At 38.5% G+C, this 24,335-nt stretch overlaps 1 protein-coding gene across 3 annotated transcripts in view; it reads right to left on the bottom strand.

Annotated features, from left to right (window-relative positions):
• RELN (reelin) overlaps positions 1-24,335 on the bottom strand; it is a 515,504-nt gene that overhangs the window by 389,892 nt on the left and 101,277 nt on the right. For all 3 annotated transcript variants that reach the window (XM_078786532.1, XM_078786533.1, XM_078786534.1), the window contains exon 17: positions 1,246-1,312. In XM_078786532.1, the coding sequence (XP_078642658.1) occupies positions 1,246-1,312 (67 nt within the window). The remainder of the gene's footprint in view (positions 1-1,245; positions 1,313-24,335) is intronic.

Here is a 24,335-nt window from a genome sequence, read left to right as displayed (position 1 = left end):
GGGTTGGCAGTCCACCGGGAGAGAGTTGAGAGTTGCACCGGAGTTGCGTGAGAGATACGGAAAGCCTTTGGGTGGTTGTTGCGTGAGAGATACGAAAAGCCTTTGACAAAGAGCCGCTTCAACCAGCCCCGTTTCAACCAGCCGCGTGAAGCCCTGACGGGGCAGCGAGTGACCCTGCCGGTGTGCGGTGTAAAGCCGAATACAAGGAGCTGCCGGCTCCGCGCTTCCCGCCCGGAGTGGACCTGCTCGCTGTGCCCTGTGATTCCACCTGCTCATCCCTCCAAACGATTCCTGCCCTTCCATCCTTTTGCGTACGTGAGTTTGTTTTGTTTGTTCTGTCCTGGGTAATAAGTTAAGCCTGTTTAGTTAAGCTAGTATTTTCACTGTGTCTTTCTGGTCCGTCCCTCTTTCTGCTATATTTTCTTATCTTTCCTTCTTCCTTGGTTTCTTTGGTCCTGTACATAGTAATAAATTATATTCGTATTTCAAACCTTTTTGTCTCCTTCTTCTTCTTCACATCCGTGTCACCTTTGTCTTTTACCTATTGAATATCTGTGGCGCGATTTTGGCCAACGTTCAGGAATCGGGTTAGTCGGGGTAACTGTTCGGGCGCGGCGGCCATCCGCTCGGCAAACAACATCCTAGCCGCGTCCGTAACAATATATATATATATATATATATATATATATATATATATATATATATATATATATATATATATATATATATATATTAAGGGGCCCGACACTTAGTATTGACCCGGGTCGCATTCTGGCTCTCGGCAGCCCTGGTCATGGTAGAGAAGAACGAGGAAGAGCCTGGCATATGCACTGGAAACTCCACTATCCCATGAAGTCCAAATTACCCAATCATCATTAAAATAATGGGAAAGTAACAACTGAATGTACAAGAAAGTTAAATAAATTAATAAAAGCAGTCATCGGGGCTCACAACGCTACGGTAAGCAAGACTTTTTTTGTATACAAGATCGATGCTCATGTAAGAGCTAAAAATCTAGAATGTTCTAGAATCTAGAAGAATCTAGAATGTTCTACAACTGTTATATAACAGCCGCAGATGGAGAAGGGAAGAAGGTGGGATTGGAGTGTGTGAGATTGCGTTGCTTGAACCGAAGCAAAGTTGTTCAAATGAGTATGCACTAAAATTAAATAAAGAATCACAGCATCTTTACCCTGACAGGTAAAGGTATGATGCAAAGGATGTCACGGCATCGAAACAGCTCACCTGCATCCATTCAAACTGCACCATCCTCTCCCGAAACACATGCCTGGGCATGAGGGACCGATGTACACTGTGAAATACACAAAATCAATAAAAAGGAGATGAAACCCACTTTAATTGGAACTCTGTATTCATGTCACATTTAAAGGATAAAACAAATCCTCACTGCCATTTTCCAAATTTTCCATTTCCTGTCTGTGTCGCCATTTTTCTCAGAGATGGCTGGACAGATCTTTGGCAAAATTTCATTTAAAAAATTATTTTCGGCAAAAAAAAATTGGAAAAAAAAGTTGGATTTTTTTTTTTTCTTTAACTCGCTTTATAATGCCTAAGCCTTCGTAAAAATGTGAAAGTAATATTAAATGATCCTGAACCCCATTCCTTTGTGGGTGTAGGGAAGTGTTTTATGCCCCCACAAATAAATAGAAAAAAAACCAATTTAATTTCTTCAAAATGCCAACAGGATTAGAACATGACCGAGCAACCCCGAGTACCCCCGCTAGTATCCCATAATGCAAAATGTTGCAGGAACATAACTCCCAAAATAATAGATACGTTTCATGATGTAAATATCATGTGAATCGATCACTGCAGATAATGTAAATACAGTATGTACATATGTAGCTACATCCTTTACATGTTCTTAGATTTAAAAGACCGCCTGGACAACCCTCCCATCTACTTTCTCAACAATCCTCTCCAAGAGGTTCTGTCACTCAAGCTTTTGGGTCTCACTATCTGCCATGATCTTTCCTGGGAAAACCACATTTCCAAGCTGGCCTCCAAAGCCAGTCGCCGACTGGGCATCCTCCGTCGTGCGAAGTCCTTCCTTGGCACACCTCAACTCTTCACCACATACAAGGCTTTCATCTGCAGCTCAATGGAGTACTGCTCTCCCCTCTGGGCTGGTGATCCAGCCTCACACCTAGCTCATCTTCACGCTGTTGAAACCAAAGCGTTCAGAATCATTGGAATCTCCCGCGATGAAGCTATCTCCGAGGGCCTCTCACTCACTCACCGCAGGCAGGTTGGTGGTCTTTCTGTCTTCTACCGACTCCTCTCCAGCCTTGCTCCCCCAGCTCTCTCTGGGCTCTGTCCCCCAAATATCCCTACAGGTCGCACAAGATCTACCTGCAACCCTCTTATGGTTAAACTGCCAAAATCAAGACTCTCTGCTCACCTTCACTCTTTCATTCCTCTTTACTCCCACCTCTGGAACAAACTCCCTCACTCTCTTCAATCCCACTCCTCCCTCCAGGTCTTTAAAACAGCTGTTCACCACCATCTCTTATCTTCCCCCATCCAAAACCTTGATCTTTTCTACCCCCGTTAATTCACCCCAGATCCACTTTTTTGAAAAACCGACTTCTTTCCTGAAAGTCCTCGCTGTGTCCATGTTTTTTTTTTCTCTCCAACCCCCCTCCTCCCCTTCCCACGCCTCCTCCCCCCCAAGCCCTCTCCCTCCCACAGATCTCCTGATGTCCCTGCTTTCAAATGTTGTGCTTGTGTGCTTCCCCCTCTCACCCCATCTTGTCTACCGCTCCCCTTATTATATGTTTTATGTGTCCGTTCGTTTTTTTCTGTGATTAATGTTCGCTTTTACACGAGCCTCGATCTTGTATAAATAAATAATAATAATAAAGATTCCAAGACATGACAGAATTGAGACACATCAATTGTACACCAATTACCCTCTTAGCCACAAAGTTGAAAACAAGTTGTTTCCATATCAAATGATCACAGGTGACGCATTGTATGGTCTCGACATCAACCACACAATGAAGCCGTTGTAGAATAGTATCATAAATAATCTACAGCTAAAAAGAATTATTGATAGTCTACAGGTACGAAGTTAACACACGCTCTTGAGCTCTCTTGTCTGGATTCGAATCTCGACACACCTATAAATTTAATCCCTGATGTTTAGTTAGCAGAGCACAACATCGATGTATTCACCCTCCATCGGATGGATGCCAAACTAGGTTTCCCCTTTGCTCGCATTAGTTTGCCAGCCAGTTAATAAAAGACTTAAGCTAAAAATGTTTGGGTAGGGTAAGAGTAGTAAAGGAGAAGTAACGCATAGGAAAGTAGTAGTAGTACTAGTAGTAGTACTAGTAGTAGTAGTAGTAGTAGTAGTAGTAGTAGTAGTAGTAGTAGTAGTTGTTGTTGTTGTTGTTTTGACAGTTAATAAAAGACTTAAGCCAAAAATGTTTGGGTAGAGTAAGTGAAGTAAAGGAGGAGTAAGGCGCAGTAGTTGTTGTTGTTGTTGTTGTTGCTGTTGTTGTTGTAGTCTTCAGCTGTGAATTTACCAGGTCTGTTGTTTACCATATCTCATTGGGTGAGCATGGTTATATAAAAGATGATGTTTATAGTTGTTATGTAAGATGCAATCATAGAGTATGCAATAAATGCTTCCAGATGTCTTCCTTTTTCTCATCGGTTTAGGTTCAGGGAGCAGCATGTACAATGTACATAAGTATACGACATGAAGGACAAGGGCATAAACAGACAATGGACAAAGTAACACAGTATATGGGATTTGAACTTGGAATAACACAAGCTAAGTGGTTACATTAGTACAAGCTAAGTGGTCAAATTGAAACGCCAAACAGCAAAACCCAATTTGTCGAAAAACAATATTCAAAGGTTTTAAATTTCAGGATCATGCTAGTGTTACATGTCACAAAACATGTCACAAAACATGTCACAACAGGTATCTACTGGGGAAGAGATTTACAACTGGTGTTGAACTGAAAAATGCTTCTAGTTTTGCCAATAGCAAACTCAAATAGTTAACAGTCGTTACTACACGACCAAGTAACCCTTTTTACTGACTCTGTAGCGGTTACCGCTGGATGCACACAATCGCCTTGCACCGGCCAGAACACGGCCAGACGCGCCTCTCCCGGGCATGCCCGGACTCACTGTTCCCGGGCACGCCCGAACCTCCCGGGCACGCCCGGTCTCGTCTTTCCCGGGCATGCCCGCTCTCGCCTTTCCAGGGCTCGCCCAGAGCGTCCGGGCATGCCCGCTATCGCCTTTTCAGGGCTCGCCCAGAGCGTCCGGGCATGCCCGCTATCGCCTTTTCAGGGCTCGTCCAGAGCGCCCGGGCACGCCCAGCCTCGACTTGCCAGGGCTCGCCCAGAGCGTCCGGGCATGCCCGCTCTCGCCTTTCCAGGGCTCGCCCAGAGCGTCCGGGCATGCCCGCTATCGCCTTTTCAGGGCTCGCCCAGAGCGTCCGGGCATGCCCGCTATCGCCTTTTCAGGGCTCGCCCAGAGCGTCCTCCCTCCATGAGAGATTTACATGTTTTAGGCAAAATTCGGTCACGTTTTTGAGAGATTTACATGTTTTAGGCAAAATTCGGTCACGTTTTTGAGAGATTTACATGTTTTAGGCAAAATTCAGTCACGTTTTTGAGAGATTTACATGTTTTAGGCTAAATTTGGTCACGTTTTTGAGAGATTTACATGTTTTAGGCTAAATTCGGTCACGTTTTTGAGAGATTTACATGTTTTAGGCTAAATTCGGTCACGTTTTTGAGAGATTTACATGTTTTAGGCAAAATTCGGTCACGTTTTTGAGAGATTTACATGTTTTAGGCTAAATTTGGTCACGTTTTTTAGAGATTTACATGTTTTCGGCAAAATTCGGTCACGTTTTTGAGAGATTTACATGTTTTAGGCAAAATTCGGTCACGTTTTTGAGAGATTTACATGTTTTAGGCAAAATTCGGTCACGTTTTTGAGAGATTTACATGTTTTAGGCAAAATTCGGTCACGTTTTTGAGAGATTTACATGTTTTAGGCTAAATTTGGTCACGTTTTTAAGAGATTTATGTGTTTTAGGCTAAATTCGGTCACGTTTTTGAGAGATTTACATGTTTTAGGCTAAATTCGGTCACGTTTTTGAGAGATTTACATGTCTTAGGCTAAATTTGGTCACGTTTTTGAGAGATTTACATGTTTTAGGCAAAATTCGGTCATGTTTTTGAGAGATTTACATGTTTTAGGCTAAATTTGGTCACGTTTTTGAGAGATTTATATGTTTTAGGCTAAATTCGGTCACGTTTTTGAGAGATTTACATGTTTTAGGCTAAATTTGGTCACGTTTTTTAGAGATTTACATGTTTTAGGCAAAATTCGGTCACGTTTTTGAGAGATTTACATGTTTTAGGCTAAATTCGGTCACGTTTTTGAGAGATTTACATGTTTTAGGCAAAATTCGGTCACGTTTTTGAGAGATTTACATGTTTTAGGCAAAATTCGGTCACGTTTTTGAGAGATTTACATATTTTAGGCAAAATTCGGTCACGTTTTTGAGAGATTTACATGTTTTAGGCTAAATGTGGTCACGTTTTTGAGAGATTTACATGTTTTAGGCAAAATTCGGTCACGTTTTTGAGAGATTTACATGTTTTGGGCAAAATTTGGTCACGTTTTTGAGAGTTTACATGTTTTAGGCTAAATTTGGTCACGTTTTTGAGAGATTTCCATGTTTTAGGCAAAATTTGGTCACGTTTTTGAGAGATTTACAAGTTTTAGGCTAAATTTGGTCACGTTTTTGAGAGATTTACATGTCTTAGGCTAAATTTGGTCACGTTTTTGAGAGATTTACATGTTTTAGGCTAAATTTGGCCACGTTTTTGAGAGATTTACATGTTTTAGGCTAAATTTGGTCACGTTTTTGAGAGATTTACATGTCTTAGGCTAAATTTGGTCACGTTTTTGAGAGATTTACATGTTTTAGGCTAAATTCGGTCACGTTTTTGAGAGATTTATATGTTTTAGGCTAAATTTGGTCACGTTTTTGAGAGATTTACATGTTTTAGGCTAAATTTGGTCACGTTTTTGAGAGATTTACATGTTTTAGGCTAAATTCGGTCACGTTTTTGAGAGATTTACATGTTTTAGGCTAAATTTGGTCACGTTTTTGAGAGATTTACATGTTTTAGGCTAAACTTGGTCACGTTTTTGAGAGATTTACGTGTTTTAGGCTAAATTCGGTCACGTTTTTGAGAGATTTACATGTTTTAGGCAAAATTCGGTCACGTTTTTGAGAGATTTACATGTTTTAGGCAAAATTCGGTCACGTTTTTGAGAGATTTACATGTTTTAGGCTAAATTCGGTCACGTTTTTGAGAGATTTACATGTTTTAGGCTAAATTTGGTCACGTTTTTGAGAGATTTACATGTTTTAGGCTAAATTCGGTCACGTTTTTGAGAGATTTACATGTTTTAGGCTAAATTCGGTCACGTTTTTGAGAGATTTACATGTTTTAGGCTAAATTCGGTCACGTTTTTGAGAGATTTACATGTTTTAGGCTAAATTCGGTCACGTTTTTGAGAGATTTACATGTTTTTGGCAAAATTTGGTCACGTTTTTGAGAGATTTACATGTTTTAGGCTAAATTTGGTCACGTTTTTGAGAGATTTACATGTTTTAGGCTAAATTTGGTCACGTTTTTGAGAGATTTACATGTTTTAGGCAAAATTTGGTCACGTTTTTGAGAGTTTACATGTTTTAGGCAAAATTTGGTCACGTTTTTGAGAGTTTACATGTTTTAGGCTCAATTTGGTCACGTTTTTGAGAGATTTACATGTTTTTGGCTAAATTTGGTCACGTTTTTGAGAGATTTACATGTTTTAGGCTAAATTTGGTCACGTTTTTGAGAGATTTCCATGTTTTAGGCAAAATTTGGTCACGTTTTTGAGAGATTTACATGTTTTTGGCTAAATTCGGTCACGTTTTTGAGAGATTTACATGTTTTAGGCTAAATTTGGCCACGTTTTTGAGAGATTTACATGTTTTAGGCTAAATTCGGTCACGTTTTTGAGAGATTTACATGTTTTAGGCTAAATTCGGTCACGTTTTTGAGAGATTTACATGTTTTAGGCAAAATTCGGTCACGTTTTTGAGAGTTTACATGTTTTAGGCTAAATTCGGTCACGTTTTTAAGAGATTTACATGTTTTAGGCTAAATTCGGTCACGTTTTTGAGAGATTTACATGTTTTAGGCAAAATTCGGTCACGTTTTTGAGAGATTTACATGTTTTAGGCAAAATTCGGTCACGTTTTTGAGAGATTTACATGTTTTAGGCAAAATTCGGTCACGTTTTTGAGAGATTTACATGTTTTAGGCAAAATTCGGTCACGTTTTTGAGAGATTTACATGTTTTAGGCTAAATTCGGTCACGTTTTTGAGAGATTTACATGTTTTTGGCTAAATTTGGTCACGTTTTTGAGAGATTTACATGTTTTAGGCTAAATTTGGTCACGTTTTTTAGAGATTTACATGTTTTAGGCTAAATTTGGTCACGTTTTTTAGAGATTTACATGTTTTAGGCTAAATTTGTCACGTTTTTGAGAGATTTACATGTTTTAGGCTAAATTTGGTCACGTTTTTGAGAGATTTACATGTTTTCGGCAAAATTCGGTCACGTTTTTGAGAGATTTACATGTTTTAGGCTAAATTTGGTCACGTTTTTGAGACTTACATGGTTTAGGCTAAATTTGGCCACGTTTTTGAGAGATTTACATGTTTTAGGCTAAATTTGGTCACGTTTTTGAGAGACTTACATGGTTTAGGCTAAATTTGGCCACGTTTTTGAGAGATTTACATGTTTTAGGCTAAATTTGGTCACGTTTTTGAGAGACTTACATGGTTTAGGCTAAATTTGGCCACGTTTTTGAGAGATTTACATGTCTTCGGCTAAATTTGGTCACGTTTTTGAGAGATTTACATGTTTTAGGCAAAATTCGGTCACGTTTTTGAGAGATTTACATGTTTTAGGCTAAATTTGGTCACGTTTTTGAGAGATTTACATGTTTTAGGCAAAATTCGGTCACGTTTTTGAGAGATTTACATGTTTCAGGCAAAATTCGGTCACGTTTTTGAGAGATTTACATGTTTTAGGCAAAATTCGGTCACGTTTTTGAGAGATTTACATGTTTTAGGCAAAATTCGGTCACGTTTTTGAGAGATTTACATGTTTTAGGCAAAATTCGGTCACGTTTTTGAGAGATTTACATGTTTTAGGCAAAATTTGGTCACGTTTTTGAGAGATTTACATGTTTTAGGCTAAATTTGGCCACGTTTTTGAGAGATTTACATGTTTTAGGCTAAATTTGGTCACGTTTTTGAGAGATTTACATGTTTTAGGCAAAATTCGGTCACGTTTTTGAGAGATTTACATGTTTTAGGCTAAATTCGGTCACGTTTTTGAGAGATTTACATGTTTTAGGCTAAATTTGGTCACGTTTTTGAGAGATTTACATGTTTCAGGCAAAATTCGGTCACGTTTTTTGAGAGATTTACATGTTTTAGGCAAAATTCGGTCACGTTTTTGAGAGATTTACATGTTTTAGGCTAAATTCGGTCACGTTTTTGAGAGATTTACATATTTTAGGCTAAATTTGGTCACGTTTTTGAGAGATTTACATGTTTTAGGCTAAATTTGGTCACGTTTTTGAGAGATTTACATGTTTTAGGCTAAATTTGGTCACGTTTTTGAGAGATTTACATGTTTTAGGCTAAATTTGGTCACGTTTTTGAGAGATTTACATGTTTTAGGCAAAATTCGGTCACGTTTTTGAGAGATTTACATGTTTTAGGCAAAATTCGGTCACATTTTTGAGAGATTTACATGTTTTAGGCAACATTGAGTCACGTTTTTGAGAGATTTACATGTTTTAGGCTAAATTTAGTCACGTTTTTGAGAGATTTACATGTTTTAGGCTAAATTTGGTCACCTTTTTTGAGAGATTTACATGTTTTAGGCTAAATTCGGTCACGTTTTTGAAAGATTTACATGTTTTAGGCTAAAATCGGTCACGTTTTTTTAGATTTACATGTTTTAGGCAAAATTCGGTCACGTTTTTGAGAGATTTTCATGTTTTAGGCAAAATTCGGTCACGTTTTTGAGAGATTTACATGTTTTAGGCTAAATTCGGTCACGTTTTTGAGAGATTTACATGTTTTAGGCTAAATTCGGTCACGTTTTTTGAGATTTACATGTTTTAGGCTAAATTTGGTCACGTTTTTGAGAGTTTACATGTTTTAGGCTAAATTTGGTCACGTTTTTGAGAGATTTACATGTTTTAGGCTAAATTTGGTCACGTTTTTGAGAGTTTACATGTTTTAGGCTAAATTCGGTCACGTTTTTGAGAGTTTACATGTTTTATGCTAAATTCGGTCACGTTTTTGAGAGATTTACATGTTTTAGGCAAAATTCGGTCACGTTTTTGAGAGATTTACATGTTTGAGGCTAAATTCGGTCACGTTTTTGAGAGATTTACATGTTTTAGGCTAAATTTGGTCACGTTTTTTAGAGATTTCCATGTTTTAGGCAAAATTTGGTCACGTTTTTGAGAGACTTACATGGTTTAGGCTAAATTTGGCCACGTTTTTGAGAGATTTACATGTTTTAGGCTAAATTCGGTCACGTTTTTTGAGATTTACATGTTTTAGGCAAAATTCGGTCACGTTTTTGAGAGATTTACATGTTTTAGGCAAAATTTGGTCACGTTTTTTGAGAGATTTACATGTTTTAGGCTAAATTCGGTCACGTTTTTGAGAGATTTACATGTTTGAGGCTAAATTCGGTCACGTTTTTGAGAGATTTACATGTTTGAGGCTAAATTCGGTCACGTTTTTGAGAGATTTCCATGTTTTAGGCAAAATTTGGTCACGTTTTTGAGAGATTTGCAAGTTTTAGGCTAAATTTGGCCACGTTTTTGAGAGATTTACATGTTTTAGGCTAAATTTGGTCACGTTTTTGAGAGATTTACAAGTTTTAGGCTGAATTTGGCCACGTTTTTGAGAGATTTACATGTTTTAGGCAAAATTTGGTCACGTTTTTTAGAGATTTACATGTTTTAGGCAAAATTCGGTCACGTTTTTGAGAGATTTACATGTTTTAGGCTAAATTCGGTCACGTTTTTGAGAGATTTACATGTTTTAGGCTAAATTTGGTCACGTTTTTGAGAGATTTACATGTTTTTGGCTAAATTTGGTCACGTTTTTGAGAGATTTACATGTTTTAGGCTAAATTTGGTCACGTTTTTGAGAGATTTACATGTTTTAGGCTAAATTTGGTCACGTTTTTGAGAGATTCCATGTTTTAGGCAAAATTCGGTCACGTTTTTGAGAGATTTACATGTTTTAGGCAACATTGGGTCACGTTTTTGAGAGATTTACATGTTTTAGGCTAAATTTGGTCACGTTTTTGAGAGATTTACATGTTATAGGCTAAATTCGGTCACGTTTTTGAAAGATTTACATGTTTTAGGCTAAAGTCGGTCACGTTTTTTGAGATTTACATGTTTTAGGCAAAATTCGGTCACGTTTTTGAGAGATTTACATGTTTTAGGCAAAATTCGGTCACGTTTTTGAGAGATTTACATGTTTTAGGCTAAATTCGGTCACGTTTTTGAGAGATTTACATGTTTTAGGCTAAATTCGGTCACGTTTTTTGAGATTTACATGTTTTAGGCTAAATTTGGTCTCGTTTTTGAGAGTTTACATGTTTTAGGCTAAATTCGGTCACGTTTTTGAGAGATTTACATGTTTTAGGCTAAATTTGGTCACGTTTTTGAGAGATTTACATGTTATAGGCTAAATTCGGTCACGTTTTTGAAAGATTTACATGTTTTAGGCTAAAGTCGGTCACGTTTTTTGAGATTTACATGTTTTAGGCAAAATTCGGTCACGTTTTTGAGAGATTTACATGTTTTAGGCAAAATTCGGTCACGTTTTTGAGAGATTTACATGTTTTAGGCTAAATTCGGTCACGTTTTTGAGAGATTTACATGTTTTAGGCTAAATTCGGTCACGTTTTTTGAGATTTACATGTTTTAGGCTAAATTTGGTCACGTTTTTGAGAGTTTACATGTTTTAGGCTAAATTCGGTCACGTTTTTGAGAGATTTACATGTTTTAGGCTAAATTTGGTCACGTTTTTGAGAGATTTACATGTTTTAGGCTAAATTTGGTCACGTTTTTGAGAGATTTACATGTTTTAGGCTAAATTCGGTCACGTTTTTGAAAGATTTGCATGTTTTAGGCAAAATTTGGTCACGTTTTTGAGAGATTTACATGTTCTAGGCAAAATTTGGTCACGTTTTTGAGAGATTTACATGTTTTAGGCTAAATTTGGTCACGTTTTTGAGAGATTCACATGTTTTAGGCTAAATTTGGTCACGTTTTTGAGAGATTCACATGTTTTAGGCTAAATTTGGTCACGTTTTTGAGAGATTTACATGTCTTAGGCTAAATTTGGTCACGTTTTTGAGAGATTTACATGTTTTAGGCTAAATTTGGTCACGTTTTTGAGAGTTTACATGTTTTAGGCTAAATTCGGTCACGTTTTTGAGAGTTTACATGTTTTATGCTAAATTCGGTCACGTTTTTGAGAGATTTAAATGTTTTAGGCAAAATTCGGTCACGTTTTTGAGAGATTTACATGTTTGAGGCTAAATTCGGTCACGTTTTTGAGAGATTTACATGTTTTAGGCTAAATTTGGTCACGTTTTTGAGAGATTTACATGTTTTAGGCAAAATTCGGTCACGTTTTTGAGAGATTTACATGTTTTAGGCTAAATTTGGTCACGTTTTTTGAGAGATTTACATGTTTTAGGCTAAATTCGGTCACGTTTTTTAGAGATTTACATGTTTTAGGCAAAATTCGGTCACGTTTTTGAGAGATTTACATGTTTTAGGCTATATTCGGTCACGTTTTTGAGAGATTTACATGTTTTAGGCTAAATTTGGCCACGTTTTTGAGAGATTTACATGTTTTAGGCTAAATTCGGTCACGTTTTTAAGAGATTTATGTGTTTTAGGCTAAATTCGGTTACGTTTTTGAGAGATTTTCATGTTTGAGGCTAAATTCGGTCACGTTTTTGAGAGATTTACATGTTTTAGGCAAAATTCGGTCACGTTTTTGAGAGATTTACATGTTTTAGGCAAAATTCGGTCACGTTTTTGAGAGATTTACATGTTTTAGGCTACATTTGGTCACGTTTTAAAGAGATTTATGTGTTTTAGGCTAAATTCGGTCACGTTTTTGAGAGATTTACATGTTTTAGGCAAAATTCGGTCACGTTTTTGAGAGATTTACATGTTTTAGGCAAAATTCGGTCACGTTTTTTGAGATTTACATGTTTTAGGCAAAATTCGGTCACGTTTTTTGAGATTTACATGTTTTAGGCAAAATTCGGTCACGTTTTTTTAGATTTACATGTTTTAGGCAAAATTTGGTCAGGTTTTTGAGAGATTTACATGTTTTAGGCAAAATTTGGTCACGTTTTTGAGAGATTTACATGTTTTAGGCTAAATTTGGTCACGTTTTTGAGAGATTTACATGTTTTAGGCTAAATTCGGTCACGTTTTTGAGAGATTTACATGTTTTAGGCTAAATTCGGTCACGTTTTTTGAGATTTACATGTTTTAGGCAAAATTCGGTCACGTTTTTTGAGATTTACATGTTTTAGGCTAAATTCGGTCACGTTTTTGAGAGATTTACGTGTTTTAGGCTAAATTCGGTCACGTTTTTGAGAGATTTACATGTTTGAGGCAAAATTTGGCCACGTTTTTGAGAGATTTACATGTTTTAGGCAAAATTTGATCACGTTTTTGAGAGATTTACATGTTTTAGGCTAAATTTGGTCACGTTTTTGAGAGTTTACATGTTTTAGGCAAAATTTGGTCACGTTTTTGGGAGATTTACATGTTTTAGGCTAAATTCGGTCACGTTTTTGAGAGATTTCCATGTTTTAGGCTAAATTTGGTCACGTTTTTGAGAGATTTACATGTTTTAGGCTAAATTCGGTGACGTTTTTGAGAGATTTACATGTTTTAGGCAAAATTCGGTCACTTTTTTTAGAGATTTACATGTTTTAGGCAAAATTCGGTCACGTTTTTGAGAGATTTACATGTTTTAGGCAAAATTTGGTCACGTTTTTGAGAGTTTACATGTTTTAGGCAAAATTTGGCCACGTTTTTGAGAGATTTACATGTTTTAGGCTAAATTTGGCCACGATTTTGAGAGATTTACATGTTTTAGGCTAAATTTGGTCGCGTTTTTGAGAGATTTACATGTTTTAGGCTAAATTTGGTCACTATTTGAGAGATTTACATGTTTTAGGCTAAATTTGGTCACGTTTTTGAGAGATTTACATGTTTTAGGCTAAATTCGGTCACGTTTTTGAGAGATTTACATGTTTTAGGCAAAATTCGGTCACGTTTTTGAGAGATTTACATGTTTTAGGCAAAATTCGGTCACGTTTTTTAGAGATTTACATGTTTTAGGCTAAATTTGGTCACGTTTTTGAGAGATTTACATGTTTTAGGCAAAATTCGGTCACGTTTTTGAGAGATTTACATGTTTTAGGCTAAATTTGGTCACGTTTTTGAGAGATTTACATGTTTTAGGCTAAATTTGGTCACGTTTTTGAGAGTTTACATGTTTTAGGCTAAATTCGGTCACGTTTTTGAGAGTTTACATGTTTTAGGCTAAATTTGGTCACGTTTTTGAGAGATTTACATGTTTTAGGCTAAATTTGGTCACGTTTTTGAGAGATTTACATGTTTTAGGCTAAATTTGGTCACGTTTTTGAGAGTTTACATGTTTTAGGCTAAATTCGGTCACGTTTTTGAGAGATTTACATGTTTTAGGCTAAATTTGGTCACGTTTTTGAGAGATTTCCATGTTTTAGGCAAAATTTGGTCACGTTTTTGAGAGATTTACAAGTTTAAGGCAAAATTTGGTCACGTTTTTGAGAGATTTACATGTTTTAGGCTAAATTCGGTCACGTTTTTGAGAGATTTACATGTTTTAGGCAAAATTTGGTCACGTTTTTGAGAGATTTACATGTTTTAGGCAAAATTTGGTCACGTTTTTGAGAGATTTACATGTTTTAGGCTACATTTGGTCACGTTTTTGAGAGATTTACATGTTTTAGGCAAAATTTGGTCACGTTTTTGAGAGATTTCCATGTTTTAGGCAAAATTTGGTCACGTTTTTGAGAGATTTACATGTTTTAGGCTAAATTTGGTCACGTTTTTGAGAGATTTACATGTTTTAGGCTAAATTCGGTCACGTTTTTGAGAGATTTACATGTTTTAGGCTAAATTCAGTCACGTTTTTGAGAGATTTACATGTTTTAGGCTAAATTTGGTCACGTTTTTGAGAGTTTACATGTTTTAGGCAAAATTTGGTCACGTTTTTGAGAGATTTACATGTTTTAGGCTAAATTCGGTCACGTTTTTGAGAGATTTCCATGTTTTAGGCAAAATTTGGTCACGTTTTTGAGAGATTTACATGTTTTAGGCTAAATTCGGTCACGTTTTTGAGAGATTTACATGTTTTAGGCTAAATTCGGTCACGTTTTTGAGAGATTTACATGTTTTAGGCAAAATTCGGTCACGTTTTTGAGAGATTTACATGTTTTAGGCTAAATTTGGTCACGTTTTTGAGAGATTTACATGTTTTAGGCTAAATTCGGTCACGTTTTTGAGAGATTTACATGTTTTAGGCAAAATTCGGTCACGTTTTTGAGAGATTTACATGTTTTAGGCTAAATTTGGTCACGTTTTTGAGAGATTTACATGTTTTAGGCTAAATTTGGTCACGTTTTTGAGAGATTTACATGTTTTAGGCAAAATTCGGTCACGTTTTTGAGAGATTTACATGTTTTAGGCAAAATTCGGTCACGTTTTTGAGAGATTTACATGTTTTAGGCTAAATTTGGTCACGTTTTTGAGAGATTTACATGTTTTAGGCTAAATTCGGTGACGTTTTTGAGAGATTTACATGTTTTAGGCAAAATTCGGTCACGTTTTTGAGAGATTTACATGTTTTAGGCAAAATTCGGTCACGTTTTTGAGAGATTTACATGTTTTAGGCAAAATTTGGTCACGTTTTTGAGAGTTTACATGTTTTAGGCAAAATTTGGCCACGTTTTTGAGAGATTTACATGTTTTAGGCTAAATTTGGTCACGTTTTTGAGAGATTTACATGTTTTAGGCAAAATTCGGTCACGTTTTTGAGAGATTTACATGTTTTAGGCTAAATTCGGTCACGTTTTTGAGAGATTTACATGTTTTAGGCTAAATTCGGTCACGTTTTTTGAGATTTACATGTTTTAGGCTAAATTTGGTCTCGTTTTTGAGAGTTTACATGTTTTAGGCTAAATTCGGTCACGTTTTTGAGAGATTTACATGTTTTAGGCTAAATTTGGTCACGTTTTTGAGAGATTTACATGTTATAGGCTAAATTCGGTCACGTTTTTGAAAGATTTACATGTTTTAGGCTAAAGTCGGTCACGTTTTTTGAGATTTACATGTTTTAGGCAAAATTCGGTCACGTTTTTGAGAGATTTACATGTTTTAGGCAAAATTCGGTCACGTTTTTGAGAGATTTACATGTTTTAGGCTAAATTCGGTCACGTTTTTGAGAGATTTACATGTTTTAGGCTAAATTCGGTCACCTTTTTTGAGATTTACATGTTTTAGGCTAAATTTGGTCACGTTTTTGAGAGTTTACATGTTTTAGGCTAAATTCGGTCACGTTTTTGAGAGATTTACATGTTTTAGGCTAAATTTGGTCACGTTTTTGAGAGATTTACATGTTTTAGGCTAAATTTGGTCACGTTTTTGAGAGATTTACATGTTTTAGGCTAAATTCGGTCACGTTTTTGAAAGATTTGCATGTTTTAGGCAAAATTTGGTCACGTTTTTGAGAGATTTACATGTTCTAGGCAAAATTTGGTCACGTTTTTGAGAGATTTACATGTTTTAGGCTAAATTTGGTCACGTTTTTGAGAGATTCACATGTTTTAGGCTAAATTTGGTCACGTTTTTGAGAGATTTACATGTCTTAGGCTAAATTTGGTCACGTTTTTGAGAGATTTACATGTTTTAGGCTAAATTTGGTCACGTTTTTGAGAGTTTACATGTTTTAGGCTAAATTCGGTCACGTTTTTGAGAGATTTACATGTTTTATGCTAAATTCGGTCACGTTTTTGAGAGATTTAAATGTTTTAGGCAAAATTCGGTCACGTTTTTGAGAGATTTACATGTTTGAGGCTAAATTCGGTCACGTTTTTGAGAGATTTACATGTTTTAGGCTAAATTTGGTCACGTTTTTGAGAGATTTACATGTTTTAGGCAAAATTCGGTCACGGTTTTGAGAGATTTACATGTTTTAGGCTAAATTTGGTCACGTTTTTTGAGAGATTTACATGTTTTAGGCTAAATTCGGTCACGTTTTTTAGAGATTTACATGTTTTAGGCAAAATTCGGTCACGTTTTTGAGAGATTTACATGTTTTAGGCTATATTCGGTCACGTTTTTGAGAGATTTACATGTTTTAGGCTAAATTTGGCCACGTTTTTGAGAGATTTACATGTTTTAGGCTAAATTCGGTCACGTTTTTAAGAGATTTATGTGTTTTAGGCTAAATTCGGTTACGTTTTTGAGAGATTTTCATGTTTGAGGCTAAATTCGGTCACGTTTTTGAGAGATTTACATGTTTTAGGCAAAATTCGGTCACGTTTTTGAGAGATTTACATGTTTTAGGCAAAATTCGGTCACGTTTTTGAGAGATTTACATGTTTTAGGCTACATTTGGTCACGTTTTTAAGAGATTTATGTGTTTTAGGCTAAATTCGGTCACGTTTTTGAGAGATTTACATGTTTTAGGCAAAATTCGGTCACGTTTTTGAGAGATTTACATGTTTTAGGCAAAATTCGGTCACGTTTTTTGAGATTTACATGTTTTAGGCAAAATTCGGTCACGTTTTTTGAGATTTACATGTTTTAGGCAAAATTCGGTCACGTTTTTTTAGATTTACATGTTTTAGGCAAAATTTGGTCAGGTTTTTGAGAGATTTACATGTTTTAGGCAAAATTTGGTCACGTTTTTGAGAGATTTACATGTTTTAGGCAAAATTTGGTCACGTTTTTGAGAGATTTACATGTTTTAGGCTAAATTCGGTCACGTTTTTGAGAGATTTACATGTTTTAGGCTAAATTCGGTCACGTTTTTTGAGATTTACATGTTTTAGGCAAAATTCGGTCACGTTTTTTGAGATTTACATGTTTTAGGCTAAATTCGGTCACGTTTTTGAGAGATTTACGTGTTTTAGGCTAAATTCGGTCACGTTTTTGAGAGATTTACATGTTTGAGGCAAAATTTGGCCACGTTTTTGAGAGATTTACATGTTTTAGGCAAAATTTGATCACGTTTTTGAGAGATTTACATGTTTTAGGCTAAATTTGGTCACGTTTTTGAGAGTTTACATGTTTTAGGCAAAATTTGGTCACGTTTTTGGGAGATTTACATGTTTTAGGCAAAATTCGGTCACGTTTTTGAGAGATTTCCATGTTTTAGGCAAAATTTGGTCACGTTTTTGAGAGATTTACATGTTTTAGGCTAAATTCGGTCACGTTTTTGAGAGATTTACATGTTTTAGGCTAAATTCGGTCACGTTTTTGAGAGATTTACATGTTTTAGGCAAAATTCGGTCACGTTCTTGAGAGATTTACATGTTTTAGGCAAAATTCGGTCACGTTTTTGAGAGATTTACATGTTTTAGGCTAAATTTGGTCACGTTTTTGAGAGATTTACATGTTTTAGGCTAAATTCGGTCACGTTTTTGAGAGATTTATATGTTTTAGGCAAAATTCGGTCACGTTTTTGAGAGATTTACATGTTTTAGGCGAAATTTGGTCACGTTTTTGAGAGATTTACATGTTTTAGGCTAAATTTGGTCACGTTTTTGAGAGATTTACATGTTTTAGGCAAAATTCGGTCACGTTTTTGAGAGATTTACATGTTTTAGGCAAAATTCGGTCACGTTTTTGAGAGATTTACATGTTTTAGGCAAAATTCGGTCACGTTTTTGAGAGATTTACATGTTTTAGGCTAAATTTGGTCACGTTTTTGAGAGATTTACATGTTTTAGGCTAAATTCGGTGACGTTTTTGAGAGATTTACATGTTTTAGGCAAAATTCGGTCACTTTTTTGAGAGATTTACATGTTTTAGGCAAAATTCGGTCACGTTTTTGAGAGATTTACATGTTTTAGGCAAAATTTGGTCACGTTTTTGAGAGTTTACATGTTTTAGGCAAAATTTGGCCACGTTTTTGAGAGATTTACATGTTTTAGGCTAAATTTGGCCACGATTTTGAGAGATTTACATGTTTTAGGCTAAATTTGGTCGCGTTTTTGAGAGATTTACATGTTTTAGGCTAAATTTGGTCACTATTTGAGAGATTTACATGTTTTAGGCTAAATTTGGTCACGTTTTTGAGAGATTTACATGTTTTAGGCTAAATTCGGTCACGTTTTTGAGAGATTTACATGTTTTAGGCAAAATTCGGTCACGTTTTTGAGAGATTTACATGTTTTAGGCAAAATTCGGTCACGTTTTTTAGAGATTTACATGTTTTAGGCTAAATTTGGTCACGTTTTTGAGAGATTTACATGTTTTAGGCAAAATTCGGTCACGTTTTTGAGAGATTTACATGTTTTAGGCTAAATTTGGTCACGTTTTTGAGAGATTTACATGTTTTAGGCTAAATTTGGTCACGTTTTTGAGAGTTTACATGTTTTAGGCTAAATTCGGTCACGTTTTTGAGAGTTTACATGTTTTAGGCTAAATTTGGTCACGTTTTTGAGAGATTTACATGTTTTAGGCTAAATTTGGTCATGTTTTTGAGAGATTTACATGTTTTAGGCTAAATTTGGTCACGTTTTTGAGAGTTTACATGTTTTAGGCTAAATTCGGTCACGTTTTTGAGAGATTTACATGTTTTAGGCTAAATTTGGTCACGTTTTTTAGAGATTTCCATGTTTTAGGCAAAATTTGGTCACGTTTTTGAGAGATTTACAAGTTTAAGGCAAAATTTGGTCACGTTTTTGAGAGATTTACATGTTTTAGGCTAAATTCGGTCACGTTTTTGAGAGATTTACATGTTTTAGGCAAAATTTGGTCACGTTTTTGAGAGATTTACATGTTTTAGGCAAAATTTGGTCACGTTTTTGAGAGATTTACATGTTTTAGGCTAAATTTGGTCACGTTTTTGAGAGATTTACATGTTTTAGGCAAAATTTGGTCACGTTTTTGAGAGATTTCCATGTTTTAGGCAAAATTTGGTCACGTTTTTGAGAGATTTACATGTTTTAGGCTAAATTTGGTCACGTTTTTGAGAGATTTACATGTTTTAGGCTAAATTCGGTCACGTTTTTGAGAGATTTACATGTTTTAGGCTAAATTCGGTCACGTTTTTGAGAGATTTACATGTTTTAGGCTAAATTTGGTCACGTTTTTGAGAGTTTACATGTTTTAGGCAAAATTTGGTCACGTTTTTGAGAGATTTACATGTTTTAGGCAAAATTTGGTCACGTTTTTGAGAGATTTACATGTTTTAGGCTAAATTCGGTCACGTTTTTTGAGAGATTTACATGTTTTAGGCTAAATTCGGTCACGTTTTTGAGAGATTTCCATGTTTTAGGCAAAATTTGGTCACGTTTTTGAGAGATTTACATGTTTTAGGCTAAATTCGGTCACGTTTTTGAGAGATTTACATGTTTTAGGCTAAATTCGCTCACGTTTTTGAGAGATTTACATGTTTTAGGCAAAATTCGGTCACGTTTTTGAGAGATTTACATGTTTTAGGCTAAATTTGGTCACGTTTTTGAGAGATTTACATGTTTTAGGCTAAATTCGGTCACGTTTTTGAGAGATTTACATGTTTTAGGCAAAATTCGGTCACGTTTTTGAGAGATTTACATGTTTTAGGCTAAATTTGGTCACGTTTTTGAGAGATTTACATGTTTTAGGCTAAATTTGGTCACGTTTTTGAGAGATTTACATGTTTTAGGCAAAATTCGGTCACGTTTTTGAGAGATTTACATGTTTTAGGCAAAATTCGGTCACGTTTTTGAGAGATTTACATGTTTTAGGCTAAATTTGGTCACGTTTTTGAGAGATTTACATGTTTTAGGCTAAATTCGGTGACGTTTTTGAGAGATTTACATGTTTTAGGCAAAATTCGGTCACGTTTTTGAGAGATTTACATGTTTTAGGCAAAATTCGGTCACGTTTTTGAGAGATTTACATGTTTTAGGCAAAATTTGGTCACGTTTTTGAGAGTTTACATGTTTTAGGCAAAATTTGGCCACGTTTTTGAGAGATTTACATGTTTTAGGCTAAATTTGGCCACGATTTTGAGAGATTTACATGTTTTAGGCTAAATTTGGTCGCGTTTTTGAGAGATTTACATGTTTTAGGCTAAATTTGGTCACTATTTGAGAGATTTACATGTTTTAGGCAAAATTCGGTCACGTTTTTGAGAGATTTACATGTTTTAGGCAAAATTCGGTCACGTTTTTGAGAGATTTACATGTATTAGGCTAAATTTGGTCACGTTTTTTTGAGAGATTTACATGTTTTAGGCAAAATTCGGTCACGTTTTTGAGAGATTTACATGTTTTAGGCTAAATTTGGTCACGTTTTTGAGAGATTTACATGTTTTCGGCTAAATTTGGTCACGTTTTTGAGAGTTTACATGTTTTAGGCTAAATTCGGTCACGTTTTTGAGAGTTTACATGTTTTAGGCTAAATTCGGTCACGTTTTTGAGAGATTTACATGTTTTGGGCTAAATTTGGTCACGTTTTTGAGAGATTTACATGTTTTAGGCTAAATTTGGTCACGTTTTTGAGAGATTTACATGTTTTAGGCTAAATTTGGTCACGTTTTTGAGAGTTTACATGTTTTAGGCTAAATTTGGTCACGTTTTTGAGAGATTTACATGTTTTAGGCTAAATTTGGTCACGTTTTTGAGAGATTTCCATGTTTTAGGCAAAATTTGGTCACGTTTTTGAGAGATTTACATGTTTTAGGCTAAATTCGGTCACGTTTTTGAGAGATTTACATGTTTTAGGCAAAATTCGGTCACGTTTTTGAGAGATTTACATGTTTTAGGCAAAATTCGGTCACGTTTTTGAGAGATTTACATGTTTTAGGCAAAATTCGGTCACGTTTTTGAGAGATTTACATGTTTTAGGCTAAATTTGGTCACGTTTTTGAGAGATTTACATGTTTTAGGCAAAATTTGGTCACGTTTTTGAGAGATTTCCATGTTTTAGGCAAAATTTGGTCACGTTTTTGAGAGATTTCCATGTTTTAGGCTAAATTCGGTCACGTTTTTGAGAGATTTACATGTTTTAGGCTAAATTCGGTCACGTTTTTGAGAGATTTACATGTTTTAGGCTAAATTCGGTCACGTTTTTGAAAGATTTACATGTTTTAGGCTAAATTCGGTCACGTTTTTTGAGATTTACATGTTTTAGGCAAAATTCGGTCACGTTTTTGAGAGATTTACATGTTTTAGGCAAAATTTGGTCACGTTTTTGAGAGATTTCCATGTTTTAGGCTAAATTTGGTCACGTTTTTGAGAGATTTACATGTTTTAGGCTAAATTTGGCCACGTTTTTGAGAGATTTACATGTTTTAGGCTAAATTCGGTCACGTTTTTGAGAGATTTACATGTTTTAGGCTAAATTCGGTCACGTTTTTTAAAGATTTACATGTTTTAGGCTAAATTCGCATGTCCGCATGCCCGCTATCGCCTTTCCAGGGCTCGTCCAGAGCGCCCGGGCACGCCCAGCCTCGACTTGCCAGGCCGCAGCCAAACACGCCCGGGCAGGTCCAGACTCGCCTTTCCAAGGCTCGCCCTTGACACCCGGGCATGCCCGGTATAGCTTTTGCCGGGCAAACTTCCCGACATAAATGTGTATATATATTGCTGCCCGATAAACGGGCTTGTCAGAATACCTGAGCTGTTTTGTTTCAATAAAGCAACTCGGACGAATTCCGTCTTTGGTCGCGTCAATTCTTTCGACTCGCGTTGGAGCGCAGTTCCTTCATTGGTGACCTACCGACATGGATACGGCAGTGACGCTTAAACTGCCTACCTTCTGGGAGGCTTACGCGGCTGTTTGGTTCGCTCAGGCGGACTCTCAGTTCGCCCTGCGAGGCATCACCGCGGACGACACCCGCTTCCACCATGTTGTGGCGGCGCTCGGTTCCGCCACCGCGGCCCGCGCCTTGAGCCTCCTCGAGCACCCGCCGGCTGCTGACAAATACGACGCGCTGAAGACACTCCTCCTCGACGCTTTCGCCCTCTCACCGGCAGCACGCGCACGGCGCCTGCTCGCTCTGCCCGAGCTCGGCGACACGCGCCCGTCCGAGCGCATGGACTATATGCTCTCGTTGCTCGGTGAGCACTCTCCGGATTTTCTGTTCCGCGAACTGTTCCTTCGCCAGCTGCCTCACCCGGTACGCCTCGCCCTGGCTGGCACGTTGATCACGGATTCCCGCGCCCTCGCCAGGGAAGCCGATAAGATCTCATCGGCGGGCCAGCACATCGGCGCGGTTACCTGGAGCCCGCCGCCGTCCGAGGCGATGCCCACGACACCCGAGCGCCCTGCACGGTTGGAGGCCGAACTGCCGGTGCAACTGGCGGCCGCCACGCCGCACCGCCCGCTTCCGACACGACAGCCGGGGCCTCCACCTGACCGGGCGTGGTGTTATTACCACGCCAGGTTCGGACACAAGGCTCGGACGTGCCGGCCCCCGTGCACTTTCGGCAGGTCGGGAAACGGCCGGGCCGGCGTTCATTCCCAGCCATGAGCGCCGGCCACTCGGGCAACTTGCTGTTTATTCAGGACAAAGCGTCTGGGCGGCGTTTCCTGTGTGACACCGGTGCCCAACTGAGCGTCATACCCGCCTCCGAGCAGGACAGGCGGGACGCCGTTTGCGGCCCCTCTTTGGTCGCTGCTAATGGCTCGGCCATACGCACTTTCGGCCCACGCGTCGTCCCCTCTGCTTCGGCAGCCAGCGTTTTCAATGGACTTTTGTGACCACCTGCGTCCCCATGGCTTTGCTGGGCGCCGACTTCCTCTGCGTGCATGGGCTGCTGGTCGACGTCAAACGTCGTCGCCTTGTCAACGCCGAGACCTTCAGCTCCCTGGCGTGCACGATGAGCAGCTCCGTGCCGACCGAACTGGCGTGCGCCCTCCCGGCAGCGAACGAGTTCGCTCGCCTGCTCGCGGAATTCCCGGCCCTCACGCGGCCGACGTTTTCGGCCGTCGCGGTGCGGCACGGGATCGAGCACCACATACCCACTACGGGCCCGCCGGTCTACGCCAGGGACCGCCGCCTCAACCCGGCCAAGCTCGCCGTGGCAAAGGCCGAGTTCGACGCGTTGGAGCACCTCGGCATCGTGCGGCGCTCCGATAGCGCGTGGGCCTCGCCACTGCACATCGTGCCAAAGCCGGGGGGTGGATGGCGCCCATGTGGCGACTACCGCCGTCTCAACGATGCTACCACCCCCGACAGGTACCCGATCCCGCATATTCAGGACTTTTCCGCCCGTTTGGCGGGACGGGTCATCTTTTCGAAAATTGACCTGATACGGGGCTACCACCAGGTACCTGTCCGGGCGGCCGACGTCCCGAAGACGGCCGTCATCACGCCGTTCGGCCTGTTCGAATTTTTGCGGATGCCGTTTGGCCTCAAGAACGCGGCCCAGGCGTTCCAGCGCTTGATGGACGGCGTGCTGCGCGACCTGCCGTTTCTTTTTGTCTATCTGGACGATATCCTCGTCGCCAGCACGTCCCGCGCCGAGCACCTCCTCCACCTCCGAACACTGTTCGGTCGCCTCAGCGAGCACGGCTTAATTGTCAACCCGGTCAAATGCCACTTCGGCGCGATGACCGTTGACTTTTTGGGCCACCGCATCACCAAGACCGGGGACGTGCCGCTGCCGACCAAGGTCGAGGCCATCACCACGTTCCCGCGTCCCCGTTCCATCAAGGCCCTCCAAGAGTTCCTCGGCATGGTGAATTTTTATCACCGATTCGTGCCCCGCGCTGCTCAGCTCATGCGGCCTCTTTACGAGGCCCTCCGGGGCAAGCCGGCCAAGCATGACATTGTTTGGTCCGCGGCCATGGACGCAGCCTTCGCCAGCGCCAAACGGGCCCTCGCCGACGCAACGCTGCTGGCTCACCCGGTGCTCAACAC

The sequence above is a fragment of the Myxine glutinosa genome, chromosome 11 (assembly GCF_964187855.1).
Source record: "Myxine glutinosa chromosome 11, kmMyxGlut1.1, whole genome shotgun sequence".
Classification (NCBI taxonomy): Eukaryota; Metazoa; Chordata; class Myxini; order Myxiniformes; family Myxinidae; genus Myxine; species Myxine glutinosa.
This window is presented reverse-complemented; position numbering and strand designations above follow the sequence as displayed.